This window comes from Muntiacus reevesi, chromosome 13 (genome assembly GCF_963930625.1).
Source record: "Muntiacus reevesi chromosome 13, mMunRee1.1, whole genome shotgun sequence".
Taxonomy (NCBI): domain Eukaryota; kingdom Metazoa; phylum Chordata; class Mammalia; order Artiodactyla; family Cervidae; genus Muntiacus; species Muntiacus reevesi.
In genome coordinates, this window is record NC_089261.1 from 64,917,525 (window position 1) to 64,936,633 (window position 19,109).

The 19,109-nt window shown below is 37.2% G+C and overlaps 1 protein-coding gene across 4 annotated transcripts in view; it reads right to left on the minus strand.

Annotated features, from left to right (window-relative positions):
• Window positions 1-19,109, minus strand: part of FBXW7 (F-box and WD repeat domain containing 7) — a 216,192-nt gene that overhangs the window by 86,805 nt on the left and 110,278 nt on the right. For 3 of the 4 annotated variants that reach the window (XM_065903946.1, XM_065903945.1, XM_065903948.1), the window contains 2 exons: window positions 3,811-3,860; window positions 2,606-3,175 (listed from right to left, as the gene is read on the minus strand). In XM_065903946.1, the coding sequence (XP_065760018.1) occupies window positions 2,606-3,106 (501 nt within the window). In that variant the 5' untranslated portion in view covers window positions 3,107-3,175; window positions 3,811-3,860. The remainder of the gene's footprint in view (window positions 1-2,605; window positions 3,176-3,810; window positions 3,861-19,109) is intronic. The other variant, XM_065903947.1, reaches the window with a different exon arrangement.

The window sequence follows — 19,109 nt, forward strand, 5'->3', positions numbered from 1 at the left end:
AACACTAAACCCCTCTTCTTCCAACTGAATCCTCAGAAGGTGATATACATAAACTCCCTCTTTTAAGACAGTAACCTTGAGGAAGAGAGATCCAGAGATGAGGACATGAACCGAGCAAACTGCACTCTGAAAGATCTGAGCCTTACCAGCGAGGTGGGGCTGCGCTAGTAGTGTTCAAGCCAAAGCCCCACGCCAACACCTTGAGACAGGGGTAGTAAGAGGGATGAAAACCACCAGCTGAAGCCAGTTCCTTCTTAGATCAAACCTACTAAATAAAATGTAAACCTGCAGACAAGCTAGGGAAATTAGGGATAAACATATTTTAGAAAGAGCTTAAAATTCACAAGGCGAAGCAAAAATGATATAGCAATGTCTATAGCATTTAAGTGTCTAAGCTATTTCATTGCTGGTCAAGTCAGGTTAAAGAGAATGATGTTAAATCTGTTTGCATATTGTTTATGGGCAAAATAAAATTTAAAAGTAAGCAACTAAGAGCATGAGGATAAACTACTTCAGTCAATATTTATTTTTAACATCTGTAAAATAAGTATGATATTATTTGAGTTAAAATGCTCCTTTCCAAAGATGTGCTTAACTCACAGTCTATTCTATATGGATATTCATTATTTTTATCTAATTTTTAAATAATAAAGGACCAGAAAGCATGCAAACATAAAGATATATAAGCGAAGAAGCCTGAGGGGAAAAGCAGGATAGAAGTTATGCTACATACCTCATTCATTCTGAGTACAATAATTCTTACTTTCTCTCCTCTTTATATAGACCATTAGATAGCAACACTGCCTAAAATATTGATTAAGATAAATTCTAACTCTAGCAAAATGCACATGATGTCTTATTGAATTTCCTGTAAATTCAATAGCACCAAAATATAGAAGAAAATAAAATTCAATGCAGAAGAGAAGTCAGCACTTTGTTGACGAAGGAGCTAGTCAATAAGACCAAGATACATAAAGAAAACTTCTATTTTCAACTTTGGGTGTATGTGTATTCAGTCTTTACAACTTAATTTTTATTACAGAAAACTTTATACATACTTTGTAAACTACGTAGAATAGCCACAAACTCCATGTCCCTGTAAAAGCTTCAACAATTAGCCACTCATGGCCAATCTATACCCTCCTCCTTTTTCTTCCCTTTGGTATTATTTTGAAGCAAAGCCCCAGCACTGTATCATTTCATTCTGACTATAATTTGATGGGGGAAGGGAAATATAACAGAAAGACTGGGAAGTGAGAGAAATGCTGCTTTCTCTCCACAGTCCCTGCCTGCAATTTTAAGTGATATACCCAGGAATGTTTTGAGGAAATAAGCCCATATGCCACGGCAAAGAACTGGCACTGGCAATTGCATATTTACTGCAGCTTCCCAAACACTTGCCCCTTCTCCCTCAGACAGCAGCTCCCTGCCTATCCAGCAAGGATAACTCTGGGAAGCAGTGAGAGTTGTGGACAGTAAGAGTGTATCCAGTCTCTAACTCTGGCACAGCCTCCAAGGACTGTATAAAATGGAATTGTTTTCCTCAGCACCAGATTAGTTATTAAGTCCCTGAATTGATAGGATTCCTTCAGTTTAGACAGGAGTCTAAATGTCTACCTTTTAAAACATGTCTATGACTAATTTCATGAGCTATCACCAACCAAGTGGGATAAGGAGGCAGATACAACAGAGCTATCTCCCAGGAAAGGAACAGGGAAAGGAAAACTATAAGCAAGGGAAACAGTGGCAGAAACTTGACAGAAAAGTTGGGAATCTAACTGTATCTTCATATTATCTCCTATTTTTCACAGTCAGATGCCAACCAAAATGGTGTGGTTACCCTATGGTTAGTATTCAAACTGTGTGGAGAAGCAAATGGAGAGCTCCGCTAACATGGAGTCAGGAAAAAACCCAATTCCTCTGGGGTTCCGACATGATTTCATCTTAATAAAATAACCAGAAAAAGAAGAGTAGTGAAGATAGCACCATACATTCTTATTGTTTTATAATGCAGAAAACACATTTCGTAATCTTAAACATGTTGGTGTCTAGAGTATTTTAACTTTTGAAAATACTCAGATTTCCTCAATAACCAAATACTAATACTCAAACAGCAATTTCATCTTGTTTACATAACAAAGAGAACACTGTTTACAAAGAATATACCTTAATAATCGCCATAATAAGAAAACTAATTTGAGGTAACTTCTAGTAACTTGTGCCACGGGGTAAGGCTTGTGAGTACTCAGCCCATCAGACCAGCTGCACTTGGTAATGAGATCCTTCACTACTTGATCTACACAAATCATGTTTCACTCCAACTGCACACAACCTATTAACGCCTGTCCCAGGGACAAAACTGATGATGAGATTTGGTATTAATGATTTTTCATAGTAATAGAAGCCTTCTCTCCATTTAATAATACTGTCCCATTACCAGGATTTCTAGTATCTTCTGTTAAAAAAAAAAGAAAACTGGTTCATTTTATTACTACACAACTGAAGATGAATTCTGCAATGATACAAACACTGTGAGCCAAGTTTCGCCAAAATTAACACAGATATGTAAAACGTCTCAGGTGGAGAGCAGACTAAAGGTACTCACTTTTGTTGTCTTTGTATAGAACGGGGAGGAGAGTTGGTGAATAGGCAGGTCCACGATACTATTAGAGTTTGTGACACTGTTACTGTGTGTGTGTTCATCTTCCCTGCTGCTGTCGTCAGACTGATCAAAATCATCACTCTCCTGGTCCATTTCCTCTTCCTCTTCATCCTCCTCATCTTGTTCACCAGCATGTTCTTCGTCTTCCTCTTGTTCTTCCTGGTTTCCGGAGGAGTCCTCATCTACAGAAATAAACCGGTTGTTGTTCTCTTCCAGCTGTCCTTGCTGGGAATCGCTTTGGTCTCCAGGCCTAGGTTCTGCTCCGACGACTTCACCATTCCTCACCGCGTGCTCCTCCTCTTGGTGTCTGAGCGGCTGCTGCGGCTCCTCCTCCAGCACGCGGTTCATCTGCTCCTCATCTGCCTGGCTTGAGGAAGGGTTCCCTCTCAGAGAGCCTCCAGTGCGTCGTCTTTTGCTGCCCACAGAGAGCAGTTCCTGATTCATTTCCAAAAGCCAGCTTGCTACTTCTTGGACCTTGGCTAGGCTATCAGAAGATGCAAAGGTTTTCACATTCTGTAGAGAAAAATGAGAGGGAGAAGAAAGGTTTTTACAATCTACATTATCTTCTACTTTTATATGTCTGTACTCCAAATTTTAATACAGATTGTAAAAAGTATTAGATGCCAATGCAGACATTAGATGTTCTTTTGAAACCAATAGAAACTTTAAATTATAAAAGTTATGAGACTTTATAAAGACACACAAAAATCATATAGTAAATAGTTTTATTTTAATCTCCTTTTAAAAATAATTTTAGAACAAAGGTTTATAGTTTATTTGCTTTGACCAACACAACACAATCTAACCAACAAAATATTCTTAAATTTTAGATCAGTAGATCATAAACTATACCCTTCACCAAACTTCCACAAAATGTTAAAAAGTGTATCACAAAAAACCTATTCAATGCTCAGTTAAGTACAGGAAATACTAAGATAAACCAAGATTAAAAGACCTTTTTTTTTTAACCTTAAGAATTTCCCAAACTTCTCATCACACAAGTTTGCCTTTAGATAGTTTTCTGAGTTACCAAATATAATCACTTTGATTTTTGTTTTTCATAATGAATATAAATCAACCAGACATCAAATAAATTAAAGTTTATTTCAAAGAAAAGAAAAGAAAAAAAAAAATCATTAAGTTCATACCCTCTGACCCAGTCACTCCACTTCTGGCAATCTATCCTAAGGAAGTATTCCTAAAACAGAAAAAAAAAAGTGATGCAGAGGATACTCACTGCAGCTTTATCCACAAAAACAAAAAATAAAATTAAATGCAAATTAAAATAATCAAAACCCAAATGTTCAAGACAAAGGAGCCCATGAGATAGGATATATTTAGTATTATCTAAACTAAATACATCAAAACATGCTGCTCATAAAAAATTTGTGAAAACATGGATGCTAAGGGCAAAAGGCAGGACATTATACAATCATAGAATGATTTTTAAACTGCATAATGACTAGATTGAAAACAATATTTCAAAATATAAACTGCATTTAGGCAGTGGTATGATAGGTGCTTTAACTCAATTTTTACTTTATTTCTCAAATTTTATGTATGTATCAAGCATGTTTACTTTTATGCTTTCAACAGTGGCTTTAAAATTTGATCTGATACAGAATCCTTTCATAACGCTCCTTCTTAGATTTCATCCTTTGCAAATATCTATATGGACATAATTGAGCTTAAAAAAATAATGTCAACACATTACACAAGTTCATATAAAATTCCTTTAAAAAATATCTTTAAGGATTTCAAGAGAAGGAAATACAATATTCATTTTCTATCATGTCTCAAGAGTAACTACTTTATGTTACAATGATCTTGAAATAAAACAGCCTTATCCACTTTCCCAATCCTTGCCAATAGATGATCACTCCCCCAAAGGTCCACAGGTCTCACTGCAAGCTTTAAGATGGGGTCAAGAGAGTTCAAAAGAAAGTTTTAAAACAGCAATATTTCATTTTCTTTTCTATAATCAACCATTTCTAAGAAATAAGGTACAGTGAGGGAGGGGGATTCTTAAATTCTAATTACACTAGAAGTTCAAATATAGAAAGAGTTTTAAAGATGGACCCCTGAGACACTCCATCATCCTAAAAGAAGAGAAGTAGGCAGCAAAGGTGACTAAGTAGGAAAACCAAGAAAGAGTGGTACTTGTGAAACCAAGTTAAGAAAGCTTACCCAGCAGGAGAAAGTAAATGATGACAAGTATGGCTGATAGACGAAGCAGGATGAAGACAAAGAACTGAGCACTGCATTCAGCAACATGGAAGTCACTACTATAGAAGCAGTTTCTATTAGTTGAAGTCTGATACTGATAAAAGTAGAATTAAGAGACTGGGAAAAGAGAATAGGGATGGTGAGCGTGGACAAGGTTGGAGTTTGATGCAAAAGGGAACAAAGGAAAAGGAGTGGAAATTGGCAGGGAAAATGGTGTCGAGAGAAGATTTTTTATTCTTTAAGACTAGAGAACTAGCAGAATATCTATACACTGACAGGAATGATCCAGCACAAAACAAAAAAAGTTGATCATGTAGTCAAGATACAGAAGAAACAGTGAAATTATATCCAGAGAACTAGCAGAATATCTATATACTGACAAGAATGATCCAGCACAAAACAAAAAAAGTTGATCATGTAATCAAGATACAGAAGAAACAGTGAAATTATATCCATAATAATTAAAATGGGATAATGAGAAAGAGTTCAAAAGTTAGAAAAAGGGATAATTTAAAAAAAGGATACTACATTCATGGTGATAGATGGAAAAGCAAAACAGTATTAAATAAATACTTTAAATTTATCTCTTTCACCATATTTCTTAATGTGGGAACAGTCGGAAGAAAGTCAGCTTAAAAATAACATATTGAAAAACAGTGACCTACATAAATGAAAAATACATACACATACACATGCGTGCACGCATGCAGTACCTTTATGTCTCTAACGGTAAATCTGCCATACACAGGTTTTCTTAAAAGCTAGAATCAAATTCTTGCTTTAGTAAGTGTGTCTAAAGTTCAGCCCTCCTAACACTAACAAGAACATTTTTCACTTGGATACTGAGGCACAGAGCAGCATGAAGAAAGCGACATTGCCCGCTATAATGCAAGCTCCAAAAAAGCTGCTCTTTGTGTACCCAACTCAACAGGCATGTTCTTACAAGATTGAAACAGGTTAAATGACATATTAAGAAAAATTTACCAAAATAAAAAAAAGAGAGAGAGAACAATGGTCATAAAACAATCATAAATCATAAAGAATGTGTGTACAGAAGCGAGGAGGCTGTTGGTAAGCAGCTGACCTATCAACAAACAGAAAGTTTATAACTGGCATTTCTAAAATATACCAGTATTGGTCAACAAAGAACACTTCTCAACTATGAACAATAACAACACAAATGACTATCGTTGTATAACTTGAGTGTTTTATTGAGGAGAACAGAGAAGAAATGGGTTAAGCCAGTAAAAATAACTGACTCATATTTACAGAGAGGCATGTAAACAGATTTCAAAGTAATACAGATTCTTATAGGTAGACCTGGTCAATAATGGTAAATCCAAGTAGAAGAATCAGATTTAAAGCACAGTCAATAAAAAAATATGTAATAACAAAGTGGAAAGTCAAATTACAAGAATTCTAGAATATCTGAAGAGGCTGAAAATATCCAACTGATAGATTTACATAAAAATTTTTATGCATCATATTTTATTGGATTGGATTTTTTGACTCATTTTGAGAGTGGAAAACAGTAATAAATATATAGAAATTAAGAGAAAAAATTTCACTTTCTGTTGGTATTAATTAAAAAAAACAGTATTTCAGGAAATTTGTTCTTTCTAATAATAATCTATTAAATAAATCAATGACCAAATAAATAACAAATATCCAATAATTAATAGGAAATCAGAATGAACTATTAAATACTTTTAAGGGGGAAAAATTTTAAAGATAGTTAAAATCGTTTATAAAAAAAAAAAAAAAAAAAACTTAAGCACCCATAATTTGAAACTTGAAAACTGCCATACAGGAAATGTTCATAAATTGGGTATTAATAAAAGCACATTTTTGCTTTTCAAAATTCTAATTTTAAACTTTTTTAGAGAAAACTTTCTGTATGATTTAGGGCACTTGTGTCATATATAACACAAACACCAATAAATAGAATCCTATGCCCTAAAAAAAAATTATGTAAACTTTAAGAGTGTTCTTTTACTTCTGAATCTTACCAGTATATGATGTCAAGATATATCAAACACATGACTTACATTTTTACCAATAACCAGTGAGACTGAACTTGAGGTCGATAAAACAAACTCTGATGGCTAATATATTTTGACATTAAATTCCATGATTTTTTGACAACTTAGCATGATGAGACTGGAAATGATTTAAGGTCAAGAATAATACTGATAAAAGAAAATCATAGAAATTTTAAATTGAAAACGCTCCTCACTTCACAAAGTGAAAGAGTTCAAAGAGATTAAGTAGTTTTCAAGTCTGCTAGCTTCAAGCTAGCAAAGAGCAAAGCAGGAACCAGAAAGTGACATTCAACTGGGTTTTCCTTCATGAGCCTCAGTCTACATAGCTAAATATGCCAAAGTCCTCACACTGACACTGACCTCTTCTCCAAAACCAGAATCACTACAATGCTAGATTATTACTCTAAAACACTCACTGAGCACCCAATATATATATTTCAGGCACATATTAATTTTCTAGAGCATGTGTGCTCAGTCATGTCCAACTCTTTGCAACTCCATGGACTGTAGTCTGCCAGGTTCCTCTGTCCGGGGAATTTTCCAGTCAAGAATACTCGGGTGGGTTGTCATTACCTTCTCCAGGGTATCTTCCCAACCCAGGGACTGAAAGTGCATCTCTTGCGTCTCCTGCATTGGCAGGTGGAATCTTTACCACTGAGTGACCTGGGAAGCCCCTAATTTTCTAGAGGATAATGTTTAGAAATGTTAATCAATGACTTTTAACCTGAACCTATGGTAAAATTAAATTTTACAATACAACTCTTTATGCACGTATTTAAACAAATCTCAAACAATGGTTTCAGAGAGAAGGAATGATGAAACGGTTATACCTAAAGTCTCTATAAATCACTATGCTTAATTAAATTTCATCATTCACAGTAATTGTGTTCTATAAAGTTGCCATAAATACCAAACAAGGGTTTCTAACAGAAATATAGGATTAAGTTCCTGTAAGCCTCTAGTCACATTTTTGCCAACTGATCAATACATAATCTTTTCATATGTGTATTTCTATTTAAAGACATGCTATTTATTAATAATATGTAATAGATTCATTAACACTGAGGTCAGTCAACAGGACTATAAACTCGAGCCTGAATGAAGCTTATCTACCATGTATGCTCTCCATAAGGCACATCACAACACCAGGCAGCCCCTCAAAGCAGCTTAGGGATCGTTTTAAACAGCACAATCACCAAAAACCAGCACGGCAAGTTTTTAGTGAAAAATATTTCACTAAACAGACCATGAAATGGACACTTGTTTAGAATATGAAAGCTGAAACAAGAGAGCAGAATGTCACCTTGTTCAACCTTAGATGGGAAAGTCCGTGAAGGTGACTCAAATAATTTGCCAATCTGTGCATGCAAACATCTACAAATTCCTCTGAAAGTACCACAAGTACTGAATTTTGGTGCTACAGATAAAGTTTAATGAGTAGGCAAATTCACAAATGAAGAATCTTCAAATAATGAGGCTGGATTTACCTACTGTATCTAAATCCTGTAGATGGTACACCGATTGTGATTCAAGAGACACACAATATTCTGAGATATCTTATCTGTGAAGAAGCCACAGCATTACTTATTTATTGCTACGGTTCTGGTAAACTACAAAGGATAAACGATCAAAGAAATTAAAAGCTCAACATAGGTATTCATCACTAAATTTTTCACATATGAATCAAAAGAGCACATAGCCCATATTAAGATTTTGTGTAAAATAATGGCTGGAGACAGAAAAGGGAGCAGGGTACCACTTCTCCTCCTATTAAATAAAGAGCACAGGCTTCTCTTGGCAACATGAAAGTCCAGAGAGGCCTGAACTAAGGGCATCTAAAGGAAGAGATGCTAGTCAAAGCTACGGTTTTTCCAGTAGTCATGTATGGATGTGAGAGTTGGACTATAAAGAAAGTTGAGTGCTGAAGAATTGATGCTTTTGAATTGTGGTGTTGGAGAAGACTCTTGAGAGTTCCTTGGACAGCAAGGAGATCCACCCAGTCAATCCTAAAGGAAATCAGTCCTGAATATTCATTGGAAGGACTGATGCTGAAGCTGAAACTCAAATACTTTGGCCACCTGATGCAAAGAAATGACTCACTGGAAAAGACCTTGATGCTGGGAAAGATTGAAGGTGGGAGGAGGAGGGGACGACAGAGGATGAGATGGTTGGATGGCATCACCAACTCGATGGACATGAGTTTGAGTAAGCTCCGGGAGTTGGTGATGGACAGGGAAGCCTGGTATTTTTCAGTCCATGGGGTTGCAAAGAGTCAGACAAGACTGAGTGACTGAACTGAACTGATTATGATAACTGCTATTAAAAAAAAATTCAATAATTAGGTTACTGAGATAAAATAGAAATACTGTGACTTTCCACAAGTTCTAGAAAATATAGGTGACTTTTAGTCATTACAGCTGGTTAATCTAACAGCACTTCAGACCTAATTTCAGTGTTTTCTTTAAAAAGTTTCCCATGAACTTTTAAGTTTCTTATGAACACTGTTTCACAAAAGACATCTGATTATTCATAACCATTTGAACTGCTTATATTAGGCTGCCTAAAGAAGTTAAAGCCGGCACAGTATACCTGTTAAAGTGAGCTCTGAGAGCCCTTTTCAGAAGGAATTAGAGCCGTGAGCCTCCAAAGAAGATTCCCAGGCAAAGACTGTGAAATCGCAGCAGTCACTGAGGAACACTGGTTACCTGACATACACTGGGTGATCTAAGAAACCTGCCAAAGCCTCCGAAGGACTGTGCAACACTAACGTTTCCAAAAACCACTATGCTTGATCTACAGTCATTTAAGAAGTTTTAAGACATAGATGGCAGGAAAATCAACCAAACTGTACTGATCATCAAAGCTTGGAATCACTTTCTGTAAGCAAGGTCGGTTTGTCCCTGAATCCTAAAAAACCTCCCTAATCACCAAGATTTCTTCTCTGACCACACCACTTAGTAAAACTCCAGCTTCATATTCTGAACTCTCTATATGACAAATTAATATTTATTATTAACCACTATGCTCAAACTGATTAAAAGTAAGTATCTGGGATACATACTAAATACCACTTACTTATCACTCTGCTACTCAAAATCCACCAAGAGCTTCCCATCTCACTCACAATGAAAGTCATTTTTTAAAAAAATGTTGCCTGTTAGGCCTTGTATGATATATGCCACCCCACCACTCTGAGCTCATATTCTGCTATTCTCTTTTTCACCTTGCTCCACTCTTTCTGTCCTTGCTGTTTCTGAAAGAGGAAAATATGCTGCTACCTCAGAGTCTGTGCACTGGATAAAGCTTCTGTCTGAATGCTCTCCCTCACATATCTGTATGGTTCTTTCCATTATTTTCTTCAGGATTCTTTTCAAACATCCTCTAACAAATGCACTTTTCCTAATAATCTTACTCAAAATAATAATTTCCTTCAGTTCAGTTCAGTTGCTAAGTCGTGTCCGACTCTGCAACCCCATGGACTGCAGTACGCCAAGCTTCCCTGTCCATTACCAACTCCCTGAGCTTACTCAAACTCAGGTCCATCAAATCAGTAATGCCATCTAACCACTTCATCCTCTGTCGTCCCCTTCTCCTCCTGCCTTCAATCTTTCCCAGCATCTGGATCTTTTCAAATGAGTCAGCTTTTCGCATCAGGTGGCCAAAGTATTTGAGTTTCAGCTTCAGCATCAGTCCTTCCAATGAATATTCAGGATTGATTTCCTTTAGGATTGACTGGTTGGATCTCCTTGCAGTTCAAGGGACTCTCAAGAGTCTTCTCCAACACCACAATTCAAAAGCATCAATTCTTCAGCGTTCAACTTTCTTTATAGTCCAACTCTCACATCCATACATGACTACTGAAAAAAACCATAGCTTTGACTAGATGGACCTTTGTTGGCAAAGTAATGTCTCTGCTTTTTAATTTTCTGTCTAGGTTGGTCACAGCTTTCTTTCCAAGGAGCAAGTGTCTTTTAATTTCAGGGCTGCAGTCACCATCTGCAGTGATTTTGGAGCCCCAAACAATAAAGTCTACCACTGTTTCCACTGTTTCCCCATCTATTTGTCCTGAAGTGATTGGACTGGATGTCATGATCTTAGTTTTCTGAATGTTGAGTTTTAAGCCAACTTCTTCACTCTCCTCTTTCACTTTTATCAAGATTCTCTTTAGCTCTTCTTCACTTTCTGCCATAGGGTTGTGTCATCTGCATATCTGAGGTTATTGGTATTTCTTCCAGCAATCTTGATTCCAGCTTGTGCTTCATCCAGTCTGACATTTTGCATGATGTACTCTGCATATACGTTAAATAAGCACGGTGACAAAATACAGCCTGGATGTACTTCTTTCCCGATTTGGAACCAGTCTGTTGTTCCATGTCCAGTTCTAACTGTTGCTTCCTGACCCGCATACAGATTTCTCATGGGGCAGGTCAGGTGGTCTGGTATTCCCAACTCTTTAAGACTTTTCCACAGTTTATTGTGATCCACACAGTCAAAGGCTTTGATGTAGTCAATAAAGCAGAAATAGATGTTTTCTGGAATAGATGTTTTCTTGCTTTTTTGATGATCCAACGGATGTTGGCCATTTGATCTCTGGTTCCTCTGCCTTTTCTAAATCCAGCCTGAACATCTGGAAGGTCACGGTTCACATACTGTTGAAGCCTGGCTTGGAGAATTTTGAGCATTACTTTGCTAGTATTTTTCATTCCCTTGCATCACATTATTCCCCTCTCCCCCTTTGCCCTGCTTCATTCTTCTCCATAGTACTGTATGAAAGCACTGGAATATTGTCTGTTATATACAGTGCCCATCTATCTATCCATTAATTACTCCTATATTATCTGCCTCTTCCCACCAGAATTTAAGCTACACAAGGAAAAAAGACTTTCCTTTTTCTCCAGTATTTTCAGGACCTACAAAAATGCTTGGCTTAGTAGGTTCTCAACACATTTATTGAGTAAATAGTTATTAAACCTTGTTAAAGCCAGCCATGTGCTGAGCAATTTTTCCTCATTAAAGAACACCTACAAGCCAGGTACAAAAAAGTACCAATTATTTAAAATGCAGTTTTTAAAGTTCTGATCTGTACTGAATAAGCACTTACAGTACTCTTGAAACTGAAAGGATATAAATCTAAAATCTTAACATTTTTTATAAATTATCATCCTCTAAGTCAAAAAAATAATTTTTACCTTTATCAAATTTTTTGCTATTTTCAGCACATGCTGTAAAAAATGTGTGACTAAAAAGATTAATACTTCAAAAACAGATCATTTGTTGAGTATGTCTAGTTCCACATCTCACATAGTGCAGCTGGCTGGGAAATCATATGTGCAGCTTGAAAGTGAAAATCTTGCAGGGACTGCAAAGTGGGCTGAACAGATTCTCAGTGCTGTAGATGAACAGAAGCAACAACACAGGGCACATCACGCAGCATCATATAGGCAGCACGCATTCATCAAGTTTCAGGGTTCTGACCTGAGCATCTTAAATTCACATGCCTCATCAATTACATACAACTTTACTAGAAAGGATGCATAACTGTTTCTCAGTTCACGTGACAATATCTACTTTTTATATGTTATTTAAATTACAGTACATACTTTTGTTTGGCCACATTTAATTCCTCATCCCTATTCAACTCCACTACATCTGCAGTCTGGGTTTACTACACTGAAACTGAATTTCAAACTGGCTGCCAAATCCCACTGGGTCTTTTACCATTTTTGTAGCTTTTTACGTGACTGAACAATGACTCCCTTCTCTTTACAACTCTCATGTCTCTTAGTTTCCCTTGATATCATCCTTTTCTTGGTATTGTTTCGCAGGCAGCACCTTTGTTCTCCACTGCCAGCTCCTCCCTTCTCTGAAATTTCTTTGCAACCTTGGGTTTTAAGTATCACATAGAAGTTAATGACAACCAACTCCACTCTCTCCAGCCAAACTCCTCCACTGAGTCCAAACTCCTCCATAGCTTTATCCAGATATCCCACAGCTGCCTCAAATTCATTATTTTAAAACCCAAATTCCTGTACACACTCTCTCAGAATTCTTAGATCCTCTCCCTATTTTCTAGGCAGTTGCAGATTAAGAAAATCTGAATGGCTTGCCCTCTTCAATTTCCTTCTACTATCTTCTCCCCTGAACAATTCAATTCTAAAGCCATTAAGTGGAGTCAGGTATATGTGGGGGATGGTGGGAGGAAAAAGCCTGACTAAGAAGGGTAAGGAGTGATCCACACCGTGGAGAAGGCAGGATGGTGTCCAGTGCCCACAGGGATACGCAGGGTGTGGGGGCCGCTGCTCAGATGCCCCTTCACAGAATCTGCTACAAGAGCAGAGCTGCTCCGCAGCCCTCAGCCACCTCATCCTGGAATCCACTGTAACAGGAATACCTGCCATGCTTCCTCAAGGCTTCCCCAGCAAACAAACGATGGAGCATGGTATGAATGCCCCAACAGCTAACTGTCTGATGGGACTCCCTGCCCATCTGTTTCTCTGGGGACCCGACCTGACAGAGAAGGTATTCATGTACTGTTGTCAAAAATACTTGGGATGATATAAAAATGTTCTGGATACCACAAAATGGTTACCTTCATTAAACGAAGGTCATTTCGCTCCAGAATATTTAAAGAATATCTTCTGCTATGTAAAGAAATCCAGTGGCTTAGCTAAGGAAAAGATCTCAACAGGGTATGTGAGCTGAAAGGGGTCCTTTTAACACAACAGAAGAACAGAGTTTGTTTTTATATTAATGCTTTGAAGATGAAGAATGGCTGCAGATTTCACACTCTTCAGTCTCTAATGGTTTTGACTTCAAGGGACAAGGTTTTTGGATTTAAAAGGAAAATGCGCTTCTGGAAAATACTGTGTTACAAAAAAGAAAACTTGAAATGTTTCCACTGCTGCTGGAGCTCCAGTGAAGAAGATACCAGCAAGTCTCAAGTCTCATCAGAAACCACCTGGGGAAGCTGCGGAACACAGTGAACTTATTTTCTTTCCCTTTCAAAACAAGTGTATCAATGAGCAGGTTCTCTTTTCCTGAATCATCTGATTGCAAGAAGCTGACTTGAAAAAAAAAGTAAGAAGCTGCAGTCTAATACATTCAAGATGAGTTTTACTGATCTGCCCAGAAAAGTTCTGGATTTCTGTGAAGAAAAGAATATCCTGCTATTCATAGGAAACAATGAACATTATGCTGCAGTTTCAACTTCTCATACATTTGAACAATCTTTTATTTATTCAGTGAACATTTAAAATAGTAAGCTAAAAACATGTTGTCATTTCAGTTGAAAGAAAAATCTGTATGTGCTTGCTTATCTCATGTTTGACCCTAATGGTATTTCTAAAGCAAAAAATAAGCACATGAGATAAATACAACTTTTACATCAAAAAGGTAAATTTACAATAAAGAGGTAAATATAATTTTTTTAAGATTCAAAAACAATACTTTCAGCATATATGAGCCTATAAAAAAGTAATTTTCTAACTGCTTGACCTATCTTTGAACTTGATCATGTCACTGAATAAGCAAATGCTTTTTCAAAGTTTTATATAAAATTGTGTCTAGGCAATATTTTTATTCATATTACTTTGGCTTATGGTTTTGGTTGCTTTACTATTCAGCACTGTCAATAAATTTTCATGTTGTTAAAATTAATTTACAACCTTTATTTAAATTAAATCTGCTGAGTCTACATTAAGAAAAATAAAGTCCCATTTTGGTTTAAGCTAGTTACATGAAATTAATTATGTTTCTAATGAGTTCGCAAAATTCATGGAATGATAAGAGATTAATCTCTCTCTCTCTCTTTTTTTTTTTTTTGCCACACTGTGTGGCTTGTGGGATCTTCATTCTCTGACCAGGGATTGAACCCAGGCCCTCAACAGTGAAAGCAACGAGTCCTAACCACTGGCCCACAGGGGAATTCCCTAAACTAGACTAATTTAAAGTAAGCTAAGCTTAATTAGCAGGGTGTTGTATTTTTTTCCCCCAAGACAAGTTGGCTAAAATGTTTAGTCCTGAATACTGGGGCAGACAGGAGGAATGCTCTTACATGTATGGTATTTCATGTGGATTTCAAATAGCAAAAATTTGTGATAAGGCCTATTTGGACAAGGTTAAGAAGGTAAAGTTGAAAAAAAGAGAAAACTGGAATTTCCTCTGTCTGCTCAATTAACTTGAATTGGAGCTGACATCCTTTGTGGGAAGGAGGAACTACACAAAAAGAAGAGGCTAATAAATTTACCAAATATAAACATGTTCACAGGGGGGAAAAAGCATCCTATACTCAAAAGCGCACTGACAATTATCAATGAATCACTGTATCTACATCTTAACTGTTCAAGCTACCACGAGTCACAGATAAAATAAATTTTAAGTGTTTCCCTAGTATAAGAATACTGAGGAAGGCTGGAAGTGAATATCAGTATTAGGACAAACTGAGATTACGCTTACTTAGTAGGAAGCAATGAGAGCAACACATCATCACTCCTGTGATATTCACAACAAATTCATGAACTGAATCCACAAACGAGGAAACAGGAGACAAACTCAAATTAAGGGTCCTAGTTCAAAATGGCCTGCAATCTTCAAGAGTTAAAGGGATGGGGGAAAAAAACAGATCAAGGGACTATTCTGGATACATGATAATAAATGCAACACATGATATTGAATGGAATCTTGATCTTATATGAGATACTATTTGAAAAACTGGTGAAACTCAAATGAGGTCTAAGGAACAGACAATCTTATATAGCAATATCCTGATTTTAATGGTTATATTGTGATTATTTAGAAGAATGTCCCTGTTTATAAGAAATGCATACTCAAGTGTTTGAGGGTGGTAGTACATCATTTTGATGATTTATCAAATGGTTCTGGGGCACAATATATTCTTAGTATTGTACTTGGACCTTTTCTGAATGTTAAATAGGGAGAAAAGGAGAAATCTGGACATTATTTTGCTTCCTATCATCTATTACAAACTACCCGTGCCTGTCCCCACATCTCTGTCATCCACTTACTTCATCCCTAAGTCTACCTGAGTCCACCTCTTAAATAGCCTTACACTCAATCCCACCTTTCTAGTACTGTTTAATAAGCACATGCTATCTGCTTCTTGCCCAATTGATTTGCGTAACGTCCCTAGTAATCTCCCTACCTTTGTCTCCTGCCCCTCTCATCTACCCTCTATACTGCTGCCACAACAGGAAATGTCAACAACTTAGCGGCAGTTTCTGAACTTCTTACATGCTGAACCCTTTGTTCAGATGAGAGAAAAGCATTGAACAGGTGAAGAGAGAGCAGGGGAGAAGAGAAACACTGTGCACAGAGAGAATGAGCAACCCTCGGGTGACTCTGCAAAACTTCTGAAAACTACTATTCTGTAGGATGAATCTAAACTCCTAAGCACAGTACATAAGACACACCTAATCTGGTCTCACTTCCATCCAGCTTCAATACACACTGGTCTGCCTTTATATTCAATAACTTTTCTCACAGACTATAAACTAAAAAGCTTGGTGATTACACATTTTTAAAACATAAAACTGTAAGTGTCCATCTTAAGTTGTTAGCAGATATTTCTATTTCTTTGTGATAGTTTAAGACTAAAGTCTACTGAAAAAAACTCTATGACTGTGCAGATATCTCCTACAAGTCTTTTGGGGCTTCTCTTGTGGTTCAGCTGGTAAAGAATCCACCTATGATACGAGAACCCTGGTTTCGATCCTTGGGTTGGGAAGATCCCCTGGAGAAGGGAATGGCTACCCACGCCAGTATTCTGGCCTGGAGAGTTCCACGGACTGTATGGTCCACGGGGTTGCAAAGAGTTGAACACAACATGGCGACTTACACGTCGCTTTCACAAGTCTTTCAGGTAGAGTGGCTATCATCACTGCTTGGAGCAAGAACGGTGTCAGGTTTGGATACGAAAGCTGAAATCTGGGTTAGAAAGGTAAATGATCACAGAATTCAGTCAATGTTGTAATTGAGCTGTTCACCATTCAAATATTAAGAGAGTGGGAAAAAATGGGTAAAACACAAAGAATTGACTATTTATCCTCTAATAGTTGACTATTAGAGAGTTGATAAACATATGAAAATGTACTCAATAGCATCAGCCATCAAGGAGATGCAAATTAAATCACATGCAAAAACAACTTCTCATTCACAAGAACTACTAAAAAAATTAAAAGGAACCAAACACCACCAAATGTTGGGGAAAATAGGAAACAACTTAAACTCTTGTACTTGACTACTGGACTTGTAAAATGGTATCACCACAGTAGAAAACCACTTGGTGGTTTCTTATAAAAATATATACTCTTTGAGCTAGCACATACACTCCTAAGTACTTAACCAAGAGAAACGTCTTCAAAAAAGGCTGGTACAAGAATGCTTATATTATAGTAGCTTTATTCAGAATAGCCAAAACTGAAAACAACTCAAATATTCACTAGCAGAAGAAGGGATATACTGAATTGTATTTGTACAATGGAATAGTACACAGAGACAAAAAAGAATGCACTCTGATACATGCGACAACACGGATGACAAAAACAGTATGTTGGACGAAAGAAGTCAAACACAAAAAGCAACGCTATGTACTTCTACTTATATGACATTTACAAATACACAGAACTAATCTACAGTGATAATAATCAGAACAGTAGCTGCCTAAGTGTGGACTGAATGGAATGAGTATGAGGGAAATTTGGGGAGTGACAGAAATATTCTATGTATCAATAGAGGTACTGGTTATGGTTACATATACATAAGTATATACATTTGTCAAAACTCATCTGTACATTTCATTTTAGATAAAAGCACCTCAATTAAAAATGTACAATTAACTGAAGACAATGCAAAAACTTCTCTGCCTTCCTTGACTCCCAACGTCAGACTGTTACAGGCTGAAGAAGGCTTAGGTTTTGCTCTGGGCCCTACTTGAAAAGATAGCAACACATCCTGAAACATCCTGCAGCAAGTAGAGAGAATTTGGAATGAAGAATAGGATATGGCCACATAAGCAACCACACTAGAGGAAACAACATCTGAAGCCACTCCCTACAGAGCCAGTGATCACAGGACCAAAGAAAGCCAGAACTTCCTAAATTTCAGAAGTAACTCAGCCTCTTTAAGCAAAGTCTCAACACCATCAGAATGAACAAGTACCAACTCAAATCCTTTAACTTTGGCCTCTACTCTGCCTCACTACCATTTTTATTTAAACCAGAAAAAGCATACCACTATAATATAGAAAACGGATTGTCTATAGAAAACCAGTGAGTCTGTTTTTTAAATAGGGTTCCCATCTTGATGAGCATAGTTTTAGCATGGCAACTGTAGTAAGCCACACGCGGTAAAAAATGTCCTTGTTTTTTGCTTTTTATAAATTTAGGGATCCTGCTCTCATCTGCTATTGCTTGATCTCCTCATGCCTGGGTCCCTGGAAATTCTAGTCAGTATCTATGCAATTAGAACCCAGGTAACTCTGGCCTGGATTTCTTTTCTTGCTCTCAGGCAAAACAATGACCTCATTTAGATAAATATGCCAGAGAAACACTATTCACAGGCAGACTCTCAGAAACAATCACTCCATCTTCCTCTTCAAATTCCTGGCAGGAAAGACTAAGTGGACACATTGGGGGAAGATACTGCCTGAATGCACTGCACACCAGGTGTCTTCAGAAAATGTGTATTTGAGCTGAAAAGACACACGATTTAAACTCTAGCACGTGCCAGGCACTGGGGATACAATGCGTACCAGAGACATAACCATGCATCTAAAAATCAGAGTGCAAAGGCTCTGCTTATAAATAATGAGACAAACATCTGCTCTAGCTAGACCTTTGTAAAATATGTGGATTAAAAATAAACAAACAAACTTCTAAGAGTTACATAATTATAGTTGAAACCAGGTAAAATAAACTTCATTCTAGCCTGGTTGCATCACTGCTCACCAATGTCATAGTGACTGAAAAAGCAAAAACCATCACCACTACCAAGAAACAAAGAAACAGTAGTGAAAGTGAAAGTCGCTCAGTTTTGTCCAGCTCTTTGAGACCGCACGGACTAGCCAGGCCAGAACTCCAGAATGGGCAGCCGCTCCCCCCTCCAGGGGACCTCCCCAGCGCAGGGCCCGCACCCAGGTCTCCCGCACAGCAGTGGTTCTTTAT